This window comes from Lampris incognitus, chromosome 7 (genome assembly GCF_029633865.1).
Source record: "Lampris incognitus isolate fLamInc1 chromosome 7, fLamInc1.hap2, whole genome shotgun sequence".
Classification (NCBI taxonomy): domain Eukaryota; kingdom Metazoa; phylum Chordata; class Actinopteri; order Lampriformes; family Lampridae; genus Lampris; species Lampris incognitus.
In genome coordinates, this window is record NC_079217.1 from 13,955,634 (window position 1) to 13,969,337 (window position 13,704).

The following is a 13,704-nucleotide window of genomic DNA, read 5'->3' on the forward strand; positions in this document are numbered from 1 at the left end:
ACACACCATGCAATGCAACAACACACAACACAACACAACACACCACACAACACAAGACAACACAATACAGCACCTCACAAGACAACACAATACAACACCACACAAGACAACACAACACAACACCACACAAGACAACACCACACAAGACAACACAACACCACACAACACAACACCATACAACACAACACCAAACAACACAACACACCACACCACACAAGACAACACTACACCACACAAGACAACACAACACAATACCACACAAGACAACACAACACAATACCACACAACACTACACAACACCACACAAGACAACACAACACATTACCACACAACACAACACAACACAACGCAAGACAACACAACACAATACCACACAAGACAACACAATACCACACAAAACAACAGAACACAATACCACACAAGAAAACCTTTCCCTCTTTCTTCTGTCATCCCTTGTGTCTTGAAACACAGGCTCCCTGCAAATGCATTCTCTGTGCACCCTCCACTGTGCAGGCTGAAATGTCTTTCTTGGCTTCCTGATGGGTAATCTTTGATCTATATTTCACTCTGGGAGACAGCATTTTAGACATCTTTCATCCTTTATCTGAGGTAATGGTTTTAGGGCGGCGAGCCAGGAACTCAGGTGTTTCACTGAGAAATGCAGCCGTACTTTGAAAGCTGGCATCTGGCAGGGCGTTTCTGGCTCCGCCAGCGATACACTATTTTAAAGAAGTGGCAGTAATAGACCTGACTCATCAGGCTTTATTCATGCTTGCATCACTGTATCTAGCCTGCATCATTACATTACAGGGAATGTGGAAGGCATAGGGTTTTCTGCCAGAACTGGTTGGAGTCCATGAATCTTCTCACTCACCAGACATTGGGTGGGGGTGGGGGTGGGGGTGGGATGTTGAATTAGGGAACCAAATCACAACAAACTACAAAATCAATAGAACTGGTTACTTACTTGTGGCCCAAATACTTGAGGAAGTAGCCAAGTACTTTAAGGGACTGCACTCGGATGCCTTCACTCTTAGAGGCCAATAGCTTGTATATTACACTGAAATAGAAGTGCAAAGGTTGACAACAACACACTATCTTGACAGAGACAAATATTACCCTGTTTATATAAACGCCCCGCACTTGTTAGCTGGAAATGCTTTTTCCTTCCAAGTGAATTTATACTAGCGAGAAATTAATGTCCCAACAAAAACAGCACCCACTCCATAAGTAATTATTCAGACCACAAAAGCAAAACTTGATGATGAGCATTTATATCTCATACTATCACATGGGCATACATGGCCCTCCATATCCTATTACAAAATAAATTCTGTATATTAATATAATTTCTTTACAGTGTATTTTCCTGCTGAGTATAAATTATTCATGCATGTGTCATATAAGCACACAGCGATAGTACAGGCCATTATGCATATATGTTTATTTTGTGAAATCCCCTCTTCAGTGTCACAGGAAGTTGACTTTCTGTGATTTCCTTACCTGGCTCATTGAGCATGCATCAAGACACCCTCTCTAGTGTGCTGCTGTGCAGAAAAGGGCTACCCTGAAGGCTTACCGTATTCCATTTTTCAGATCGAAGGCGGGGATCATGGATGCCGGGTGCTCAGACATGAGGGCCACCATCAGCTGCAAAACATCGTGCAGATTCTCATCCTGCAAACACAGCAGACGATAAACAGTGTTGGAAAGATAGAGCGATAAATAGTGTATGTGCGGCTAGAGCAAAAGACAAAGCAGGGAAGAAAGAAGGAAACAGAGAGGGACAGAGAGAGATTTTCCTATTCTGTACTTTGCTCAAAGTGTATAATTGCAGCTGCAGTATGAACACAAAAAAGAGATGTATTTTCTTTTGCACTTTGCCCAGAAACTGCGATGAGGGCTCTGCTGGCAGCAATACCTCTGAGTGCTTGAGGAACGTTTTGCAACAGCGCTAATCAAACAGGCGGCCATCATGACAAACAAGTGTAACTGAAAAAGCTCAGCTCACCTGGTAGCCGGCGTCTCACCAAAGACACCAGCAACTTCAGATATGAAACATGACCCTGACTACCAGTATACCCGAGCAGCAGCATTTGCAGGGATATTGCACAGGAGTTCACCTGTCAGACCCACCTCATGCATTGTTAATAGGTAGTTCAGGATGCTCTGGAGCTCATCCTCCTTCACACCTCGGTCCTGAGAGGATGGCAACGAGAAAAGAAATATGAAATTAGCACACAAGGGTAACAGAGCTTTGCAAACAAAAAGATAATGAAAAACTTATTTGGTATAATTTTTTTGGGGGGGGGGATTCACCCCCTCCTTTTTTTCCCCCTCCCCAGTTGTACTTGGCCAATTACCCCGCTCTTCTGGTCGCTGCTCCACCCCCTCTGCCGACTGCAGACTACCACATGCCTCCTCCCATACATGTGGAGCCAGCCAGCCGCTTCTTCTCACCTGACAGTGAGGAGTTTCACCAGGGGGATGTAGTGCGTGGGAGGATCACACTATTCCCCCCAGCCCCGAACAGGTACCCAACGGACCAGAGGAGGTGCTAGTACAGCGACCAGGACATGTACCCACATCCGGCTTCCCACCCTGCAGACATGGCCTATTGTGTCTGTAGGGGCGAATGACCAAGCCAGAGGTAACACGGGGATTCGAACCAGCGATCCCTGTGTTGATAAGCAATGGAATAGACCGCCACGCCACTCAGATGCCCCTTTGGTATCATTTTGACAATTTCTACAACATAGTGGAAGCCAAGTGCACCCCTGCCAATACGTTGTTTTGCTCATGTTGTCTAACATCGTCCATGGCTAATGTTTTCCTTTCGGTAGCTGGAAGGTGTCGCTTTGTTGGAAATGAATCCAAAAGCATATTAACTGGTTTGGTATGCAGTTTGTTGGTTTTTACTGGGGTGTGGAGAGTACACTCTTGAAGCGGTTGTGAAAAGGATATAGATTGCCCCTTATTGATTTCAGCAAAGCAGACTGAATAGCACAGTAATTGCCATTTGCCAAAGAAACCCGGATGGGTGATGGCATCTCTACTGCCAGTCTATTTTATGAGTTTATTTATTTCTTATATCGGCAGCAACACGGAGTTTTAAACTGCTGCCCGAAACCGATCTGAGGTGCAGTAACAACTGGGCAGAACATCAAGTGTCCCGGTAGAATATAAACATCCACTAACAAACACTCTGATAGCCCAGCTACCCTGTTTCCTTCAGGAGTCGTTTCGTAGTATAAAATTGGGGGGGGGGGGCGTTGAGCATGTCAGTGTGCCGAGACCCCCTTCATAATCGAGGAGTGTCAGATGGCTGAGTGGGATGGAAACAGGTGTGCCTTACCTTCAAGATGAGCTGCTTCAGGAAAAGCAGCATGAATGCTCGCAGAGATATGATCTCTTTTTGGGTAGGCCTTGGTCCGTCTGTGTCCGGGGGAGGGGGGGGGCAGAGAGGGAGACAAATGAACAAAGATATAACATTTGGACTGTAATGGGAAAAGAGCTATTGTTAACATCTTCACAACAGCAAACAAACCCGGTACCTACACAATGCAAGGAGCAGGAAATCTAACAATACCCCCCCCCTTTATCTCTCCAATTGTACCTGTCCAATTACCCCACCCTTCTGAGCCGTCCCGGTCGCTGCTCCACCCCCTCTGCCGATCCGGGGAGGGCTGCAGACTACCACATGCTTCCTCCGATACATGTGGAGTCACCAGCCGCTTCTTTTCACCGGACAGTGAGGAGTTTCGCCAGGGGGACGTAGCACATGGGTGGATCACGCTATCCCCCCTCCCCCCTGAACAGGCACCCCGACCGACCAGAGGAGGCGCCAGTGTAGCGACCAGGACACATACCCACATCCGGCTTCCCACCCGCAGACATGGCCAATTGTGTCTGTAGGGACGCCCGCGCAAGCTGGAGGTAACACGGGGATTCCAACCAGGATCCTCATGTTGGTAAGCAACGGAATAGACCGCTACGCTACCTATATGCCATGAAACCTAACATTATTAACGGACAAAAGGTATTCTATTTTTGTGGATTTCATGTTCGGTGTGGGTTGTCATTCACCCTATGCAGCCTGGACAGCCCTAGCCACAGCATAGCCACCTAGGCAGTCAGCCCAAGGTCACTGTGGTCATTCATACCTGTCTGTAATACTGGCCAACATCTCATTAAAGCTACCCAGAAGTCACCTGCTGGCCCAAAGTCATTTTGACATTCAGAAGTTAACATCACACACCATGAGCAGATCCCATCCTGTCACAAACCTTATTCAGTGTCTGACGAGCAAAATACTTTAGGCAGGTGTACATGTGCTATGGAGGTAGAGACACATGATAGAATATGTCACGTTACAGAGTGCACTGATTAGCTGTCATATCACAGAGATACGGGCATGGCTGTGTGGTAAACACCCGAGCTCATTAATTTTGATGACATCACATCCCATCTGATATGCCAGAGTCGCTTGTTGTTTTTGACCAAAAAGTGCTTGTGTGAAAACCGAGCCCCCCCCCCCACACACACACACACACACACACACAATGTCATATGAGCATATCATATATTCCCAATAATGATAGGAAATACAAACAAGAGTGTCCCTATGATAAGTTGCACCGTCAATGATGCATGATGGCGGATGCTGGAAGGGATGTCATCCATTTCTTCTGCCAGTCATCATGGGCTGCCAGTTCTACAGATATCAAGTTGAAATGACTGCATTTTCGTGTATAAGCCACAAGAACCTGCACCAAATACAAAAGCAATAGTCTTTCACAGGAGATGGGCCATTTTGCTCTGGTTCTTTCTTCTCTGCGCTGTGCTGATAAACTCCAACACACACACCCCAGAAGCAAACGTGATAATCTGAAACAGAGGACCCTGATGATGATGATGATGATGATGATGACAGATGAAACAGAAGCAGACACCCGACCACCCTGCGGCTCTGTCAGCCAATCAATGCAATCAATGCCAAGTCTCCCTGAAGATGTGGGAGGACCCTGAGTGCCGGCACTGATGAATAGAGAGAGAGGGGAAAACCCAGTGCGGGAAAAGAGTGGGACACGGTGGGGATGATAACACTGTCATTAGCACAGCGGCTGCAGCCAAGTTAGTCATAGCCAGTTACAGTCTGCAGCTCTGTTGTTTCCCATTCACAGAGTGCTTTATTTCCCCCCCATCCCAAGGGCAAAAGGAGAAAGAGAGGAGCTTATTGAAAAATTATTGTCTAAGGGATAAATGTGGGATTCATCTCAGGTTGCGGTTGTATTGGTAATAAATCCTCAACAAACACTGCACCCTTCCTGCAGACCAGTCCATTTGACCAGTATAGATGGAAATAATTTTATTTCCAACAGAGCAGGAATGCTGACTCGGCTTCAGTCTGTTTTTAAGAGCAGTAGTTGAAGAGAAAAAAAGGATAAAATCCAAGGCATGTTTGTCTTTCACAAATTAGAAAAAAAAATCTACGTTTGATGTGCAAATACATCTTAAAAATGCACCTCATGGTGAAGGCCTAGTTTGGGACACAATGTGTTGGTGCATTTTTAAAGATGTATTAGATATGTTTGACAGAATATGTTTTACCTGCTTGTAAAACTAATCGTTATTCTAAATTATTCATTCCCTCTGCAATTCAACACTAAATGCTCTGTAATGGGGGTTTTTTAATTATCTGATTGTTTTATTGTGTTTACCAAGTTTACTTAGCCTATCAATATTATCAATTTCTTATAGATCTTATACATTTTATTCAACATTTAGCTCTCTGAAGTGTTATTGTTTATTGTTTGTGTTATTTGTTTGTTTGTTTGCATATTACTGTTTTTGTGTACAACAAGCTGCTCCAAACAAATTGCCCCTCGTGGGATTAATAAAGTTGTATCGTGTTGTATTGTACTGTATTGTATTGTATTAGAATAGAATAGAATAGAATAGAATGCTCTTTATTAGTCATTTTGTACATACATACAAATGAAATTTACTCTGCATTTAACCCATCCTAGCTGTGTAGCAGTGGGCAGCTGCCGTGCAGCACCCGGGGACCAACTCCAGTTATTTCTTCCTACTGCCTTGGTCAGGGGCACAGACAGGAATAGTAACCCTAACATGCATGTCTTTTTTGATGGTGGGAGGAAACCGGAGTGCCCAGAGCAAACCCACACAGACACGGGAAGAACATGCAAACTCCACACAGAAAGGACCTGGGATGGCCTTGGGTTCAAATCCAGGACCTTCTTGCTGTGAGGCAACAGCACTAACCACTGGGCCATCGTGCCATTGTATTGTATTGTATTGTATTGTATTGTATTGTATTGTATTGTATTGTGCTTTTCTCTTGATGGTGTTGGGTGGCATTGAAAGCATGGCCAGTGGTTCAAAGTGCCAGTCCAGCAGGATAAATCTGGTTTGGAAACTCAGCCTGTGACACCTTCTCTTGCAACAGTTAGGTGTGAATGAATGTGTGACTGTGTGGATTTGAAACGGGGAGCATTAAAGGGTGTCCATTTTCACCCAAGCCTTTCTGAACTGCAACCAGGACCTTGCATCTTCCATAAAAGGTAACTGACCAAAATCCAGGTGCACACTGAAATCTGCTCACACACACACACACACACACACACACACACACACACACACACACACACACACACACACACACACACACACAAACACACACACCTCGGTCAGATTATATCTTTGCAACACTTCGGTTTTTGGTATCAGCGAGGTCTTTCCTGTAATGGAAATAAGACTGGCCTCACACCAGGGTCAGTTCCATCTGGCTCAAACAGCCATACTGCCAATCCCATTAGTCATCATTTAGTAAAAAAATAGGTAGGGGAGGGAGCGAATGAGAAAGAGATGGGACAGAGAGAGAGAGAGACAGATAGAGAGATACCTCTTGTTTGCTTGTCGGTATGTGCAGGGGCTGTGAAAATTTGAGCAATTGCACTCTCTATTAGAACCCGGGAAAAAAAAAAAAAAGGAAAGTAATTCCAGAAACAGAGCGACTAGCTGGAGGAGCTCCATTTTAAATGTCTTCTCTGTGTTCTCAAAATTGAACACTTCATTATCTGCTTCTCTGTCTGTCTGCCTCTTTGTTTGGCCATTTCTCATTGGAGAGGGGGCAGAGAAGAAATAAACGGACCTGCCAAATAAACCACAGATCAGTGGAACGAGCCCCCGTGATTCATTTCAACGTTTCTCTTCGCCTGATTCATTTTGAGATTTCATTTCATTATGCCAAGACGTTATCCTATAACAATACGTTAAAATATAACATCTCCCTGGGGGCCTGGGACAATCGGCCAAATATTTACACTTGGGTTTGAAAAAGGTTACTGCAAGGGGAAGCTAATTGGTCCACAAATATGGATTACTCTCTGACAAATGGTTTTTCATGTGTGTGGGGGTGGGGTTGGGGGGGAATAGAGAGAGGGGGCGAGAGAGAGAGAGAGAGAGAGAGAGAGAGAGAGAGAGAGAGAGAGAGAGAGAGAGAGAGAGAGAGAGAGAGAGAGAGAGAGAGAGAGAGAGAGAGAGAGAGAGAGAGGGAGGGAGAGGGAGAGAGATTAGCCCCAGCATTCCTTAGCATTTCTGCATCACAGCATTGCAAAACTGCTTTGTTTGCTCAGAGCACTGGCTCTCAAACATTTCCCAGAGGGGACCCACACTCTCAAAATATGTGTTTCTTTTGCAAAACCATATTTCATTCTGTTCTAGGCTGCTAAACAAAACCATGCAATATTCTATTCAAAATACCTTTCACTCTGCAGACAAGGGATGGCTCTGAATGGGAAAAAAACAAGGCACACAGATAGACAAGCACACTCCCAGACACAGACACAAGCACACTGGTGGCTGTACCTCAGAGGTTACACAAGCATGATGGTTGTCAACATAAATCCCTATGCCAGATGGGAAAAATTGTAAGGGAACAACATTAACATATCTGCTCTCCCCTCCTTAAACTACCAATGTTCAGATCATCTGATTAGCACGGGCCCCTTGCACATCCATGCATCTCCCCTCGGGTCGCCTGGACTCCCTCGTACGGCTGGTTTTCTAGTCTGACAGGTATTCCAGCTGTTTGAGTTGGAAGGTTATCAATCTGACACAACAGGCAAGTATAATCAACTACCCAACTGAATAGAAAACCAGCAGCCCTGGGGGTCCCAAGGAGCAGAGTTAAAAAAAATTTTTTTTAAAAAAACACTGATGCAGATTAAGTTCTGCCTGCAATGTCTTGGCTCCCGTTTCTGGTCTTTGTTGCCACCACGTCTGTCCATCTTCTCTTTCCTGTAAATCTATAATACTTAAAACAAGGTACTCCCGCGTGAGGCATTTTAGCCCCATCTACTCTGATGGTACGGCTCACTGGCCAGCCACAGAGGACTGCAGCTGTATGGAGAATCTCCGAAGTGGAAATGTGAAGTGGAATATGCATGCAGAGGATACCGCCTGCACACAACGCTTTCTGGAAGAACAGGTGCAACAAAAAAAACCCCAAAACTATCATGCATTCAGTGTAAATGTGAAGAGGACATTGTTGTGTTGTGCTTCTGCTGTTTTCCTGAAATCATGACTGGATACATTAATGTTCATTATGTATGTCAAAATTGTCGTATAAACAAAACAAAAAAAATCCCCATATTCTGTGTAGATTCTGAGGTAATGTGGAAACATATTTTCTGAACATGTGAGTTAGAAAACAAGAGCTATTATTCAACTGCATTAAAGGAGAAAAAAAAATCTGACCCCAGTTCCCAAGATAGAAATGAAATTGTCCAGGCTATATAAAGCCCCCAGAAGGAAGGCGATAAGAGTGGGATTAAAATGAGGGCATGCATGATGCAGGGAACCGCTGACCTGACTTACAGATGCGGTTGTTCATGTTATCCTTCTTAACCTCTGTCCTTAGATACACCAAGCTGTCTGAGGGCATTTAGGGGGTTTCAAAGCCACAACAGGACAAGAATGTAGAGCAAGTTACACCCCACAGGGTACGAAATTGCATTTGTCCACAATTTTTTGCACAGGCTCTGGTTCTTTTTTTCATCTCGCAATATGAAAAAGTAGTGCTTTTAATGTTCAGTCTTTTTTTTAAAGAACACTTTGTGAAGAATATTGCTGGTAAGTGGTTAGATGAGTGGTAGCAGGATGGACGGGCAGTTAGTGAGGTTTTACCCTCTTTAGGGGACATACAGAGAGGTGACAAATTAAAGGAAAAGACAACATAAAGTGTGTCAGTGAGGTGTTGGGCCACCAGGAGCCTCCAGAACAGCTTCAATGCTCCTTGTCATAGATTCTACAAGTCCCTGAACTCTACTGGAGGGATGGACACCATTCTTCCAAAAGATGTTCCCTCATCTGGTGTTTTGATGATGGTGGTGGAGAGCGCTGTCTAACACGCTGTTCAAAAATCTCCCATAGGTGTTCAACTGGGTTGAGATCTGGTGACTGTGAAGGCCATAGCATATGATTTACAGCATTTTCATCCTCATCAAACCATTCACAGACCTCTCGTGCCCTGTGGATGGGGGCATTGCCATCCTGGAAGAGACCACTCCCATCAGGATAGAAATGTCTCATCATAGGATAAAGGTGATCACCCAGAGTAACTTTGTATTGTTTTGCAGTGACCCTTCCCTCTAAGGAGGGCAAATGGACCCAAACCATGCCAGGAAAAGGCCCCCCACAGCATAACAGAGCCCCCAGACCCCCTCACTGTAGGGGTCAAGCATTCAGGTTTTCCCTTTAATTTGTCACCCGTCTGCATGTCCCTGTTGATGTACTTGACACAGATGCCTACCTGGTCCAGGAGGACTGCGCTAACCGGATGACCCTTTAACCTAACCAGAAACCTTGAAATAATTTCTTCCTGAGGAAATGAGTGAAGTGTGTCTTATTATAGACCAATCAGACAGTTGGATATTCGATACAAACCTGCCCAGTAAACCAGTACAATGACTTTTACGGGACGGGGGAAACGGAGAGTAAAAGAGGAAATGCCAGTTCAAGCGCACTATCCCTCCCAGAACAGTCCACTCGGTGATGTGCCATTACTTCATCGAGTATGAACGTCAGGCATGTCTGTGCCCCATGTTTCAAAAACCTGACACCCACATCAACACCCCCACCCCACCCCACTCCCCTACACAAGTTGACAGTACCAATGTGTCATGTCTGTCTCACTGTCATCTTCAGTGGTGGCCCTGGTCCTACCACATGACAGAGCACAAGCTTCCATGTGGCAGTGACTCATTTCAAACATGGGGGAGCAGCTGCAATTTCAGAGAGACACTTTACTAGCAGGCTGTGACTGCACAGTGTGGTTATGACGGGTTCACTCCCACCAATTTCCCTTCCAGCTGAAACCTTGAACTTCAATGGAACAAGGCTTCAGTTGAAAAGAAAATAGTTTGCAAGAAAAAGATGCTCTATCCAGTATAACAGGATAAAGACGTACATTTCGACAGCAGAAGCATATAACTAAAACATAGCTTGATGTTTTGAATAATAATAATCATGTGTCCCAATGCCGGATCGCTAAACGTGCTTACCAAGACCTTTTGGTGTGATACCACTGCTGTCTGCAGGATTGATGGCCCAGTAGTAGTACTTCAGAGTATGCATGAGCTGCAGCACTGTGCCCACTCGGCGAATAGTGGCGTAGATTGTTGCTGTGCCGATGAACTCCGCAGAGAGGTACGTGTACAAGGAGAGTTGCACCTGAGGTGGAAACACACAGACAAACATACAGACATGCATCATATGTTACTACCCTCAATCACAGCAGGACTGCATAATCCCCTGAAACAAGCACTTGCCTAAAGCATCCTGTTGAGGTGGACAATGCTAGTGCAGCCCGCCGCCCTTCAGAGTGTGTGGTAGGGACAGATACACCTCCACTAACCACAGATTACAGGACTCAATAATTAAGTCCCAGCCCTGCCCGGGTCGATGCTAATTAGTATGTACTATGATTAGCAACAGTTTCGCCAAGAAATCTCATTCCCACTCCAGCAGCGATGCAATGATAAAACGTGGTTTGAAGGCACAGAAATTAAACATTGGGAGTTAATTGAGCATCGACAGTGCAATTTCTACAACATAGTGTCTGAAGTGGGTGGTGCTTGTAAATTAAGTCTCGCCTAGTGGGACGCAGGTAGAGAGGACGTCAGATGGTCCCCATAATTAATACCCATCTAAACAGATGCCCCCACCAACTGCGGGCTGCTTTCATTTATACTCCCTGCTCTCTCTGTGTGCACAGCTTGCAGCAAAGGGATGGAGGGAATGTGAACGGGACGGCGTGTGCTGGAGGAAAAGACCAGAAGGAACTCTTGGTGTTGATGTGCTTAAAGTGCTGCAACCTACTTCGTTACCTCTGCTCTTTCTTTCGTACTCGTTTCTTTTTTCCTCTCTCCCTCTCCCCATGTGAATCGTTTTGGAGGAGTGTCACGGGCTAGCTTCCAGAAACTTCCGTATTTATTTCCTCCCTTTATTTATTCATGAAGAGGCTCCACCAGGGGCATTGCTGAGGCAAATGTATTCGCCACACAAAGTCAGTTCCTTTGATATGCCTCATCCACTTCTTCACGGGTCATTATAAAATGGGGGGGGGGGGGGAGAAATCACTCTCAAACATTTCAAAAACATCTCTGGGTTTAGGACAGGAGAGTGAAAGCAAGCAATAAATCCTCAAGCCATGAAATCACCCCCATAAAGTGTGACAATATATCTATCCAGGGTGTCAGGTGGTATGTGCTGCACTGCACTGAAGCCCAGTTACTACATGTTGTAATGTGTGTATGTCTGGCAGTCAACATCAGCTGGGTGATAAAAACAAGTTGAGGGGTCAGCCTGGAAAATATTTATGAGTATGAAAACTTAACAGTGCAAGTATAGTTTTCCTTTTGGCTCATTATCAGCTCACACTAGTAGAGAAGTAGGGTCGGATCATTTTTTTTCTTTTTCATCACCACCTCCACAATCTCTGTATAATCTGTTCCTGCCATGGGGGGAGGGGGGGGGTATTGGCTTGCACTGTCACCAAATGAGACATGCACTCTTAAACATGCAAAACTTCCACCCACCCCCCTCCATTTCCTTTGAACTACAGTCGTGTCACGCACCGAGCTTTGATTATGCAACCCCAATTCCAAAAAAAAGTTGGGACCGTATGGAAAATGCTAATAATAAAAACAAAAAGGAGTGATTGGTAAATTTACTTTGACTTGTACTCAAACAAAAGCAGTATAAAGACAAGGTATTTCATGTTTTAGCTTATTAACTACATTGTTTTTTTGACGATATATGTTTATTCTGAAATTGATGCCTGCAACATGTTCCAAATAAATTGAGGTAGGGGCAGTTTAGGACCAATAATGACGTGACAAGTTTAAATAACAAGGTGATGGGCATCCGGGTAGTGTGGCAGTCTATTCCGTTGCCTACCAGCACAGGGATCGCCAGTTCGAATCCCCGTGTTACCTCCAGCTTGCTCGGGCGTCCCTACAGACACAATTGGCCGTGTCTGTGCACGGTCGCTGCACTAGCACCTCCTCTGGTCAGTCGGGACACCTGTTCAGGGGGGCAGGGGAAGTGGGGGGAATAGGATGATCCTCCCACGCGCTGCGTGGTGAAACTCCTTACTGTCAGGTGAAAAGAAGCGGCTGGTGACTCCACATGTATCGGAGGAGGCATGTGGTAATCTGCAGCCCTCCCCGGATCGGCAGAGGGGGTGGAGCAGCGACCGGGACAGCTCGGAAGAGTGGGGTAATTGGCCAGATACAACTGGGGAGAAAAAGGTGGAGGGAAAAAAAAAAGAAGTAAGGTGATGTGAAACAGGTGATGCAGTTGTGTTACAGTATATAAGGTGCCTCCAAAAAAGGCCCGGGGTCTCATTTGTAACCGTTGTGTACAAAAAAAACAGAGCCTGAAAAAGGCGTAGGCCACTTCTCACACAAAATTTGTGATCTATAAAAACAAACTTGATCGGAGAATGTGCCCACCTGTAAGTGAACGCGGATGGTGAGGTGGTGAATTGAAGCCAGATTGTATAATGATGCCTCTCACACATTTAAGTTCATTTTTTTCTCCTTGGCGTACGCCACTTTCGGCTTTTGTGCGCACATACACTTTTAGTAAGGCTCCTACACACTGTTTTATAACGGAGACCCCTGGTCCTTCAAGAGCCAGGGTGGGTCAAGGCTCGCCAATTTGCCAACAGATGCATCAGCGAATAATTCAGCTCCCCAAAGACGTATGGATCGGATTTTGTGTATTTCACCCTCTACAGTCCACAATATAGTCAAAAGATTCAAAGAATCTGGTCAAATCTCTGTGCATAAAGGGCAAGGCCTAAAGCCACTGTCTAAAAAAAAAAATCACGTGTCTGTAATAGACATCATGACCTGGGTCTGGGAATACTTCGGAAATTTTTTGGCAGTCTTCACCATTCACTGCAGCATGTACAGATGCAAGGTAAGGCTTTACTATGCAAAGCAGAAGCCATACATCAACACTGTCCAGAAGTGCCACCGATTTCTCCGGGCTCGGTCTCGTCTGACATGGAAAGTAGCACAGTGGGCTCATCTTTTGTGGTCCGACAAGACAACTTTTTAGATAGTGTTTGGAAAAAAACAGCCGTTGCGTTCTCCGGGCCAAAGAGGAAAA

The 13,704-nt window shown here is 45.2% G+C and overlaps 1 protein-coding gene across 5 annotated transcripts in view; it reads right to left on the reverse strand.

The window, feature by feature from the left end:
• Positions 1-13,704, reverse strand: part of nbeab (neurobeachin b) — a 338,760-nt gene that overhangs the window by 193,894 nt on the left and 131,162 nt on the right. For all 5 annotated transcript variants that reach the window (XM_056283778.1, XM_056283780.1, XM_056283777.1 and 2 more), the window contains exons 13-17: positions 10,587-10,755; positions 3,356-3,435; positions 2,137-2,199; positions 1,580-1,677; positions 968-1,060 (exon numbers count right to left, since the gene is read on the reverse strand). In XM_056283778.1, the coding sequence (XP_056139753.1) occupies positions 968-1,060; positions 1,580-1,677; positions 2,137-2,199; positions 3,356-3,435; positions 10,587-10,755 (503 nt within the window). The remainder of the gene's footprint in view (positions 1-967; positions 1,061-1,579; positions 1,678-2,136; positions 2,200-3,355; positions 3,436-10,586; positions 10,756-13,704) is intronic.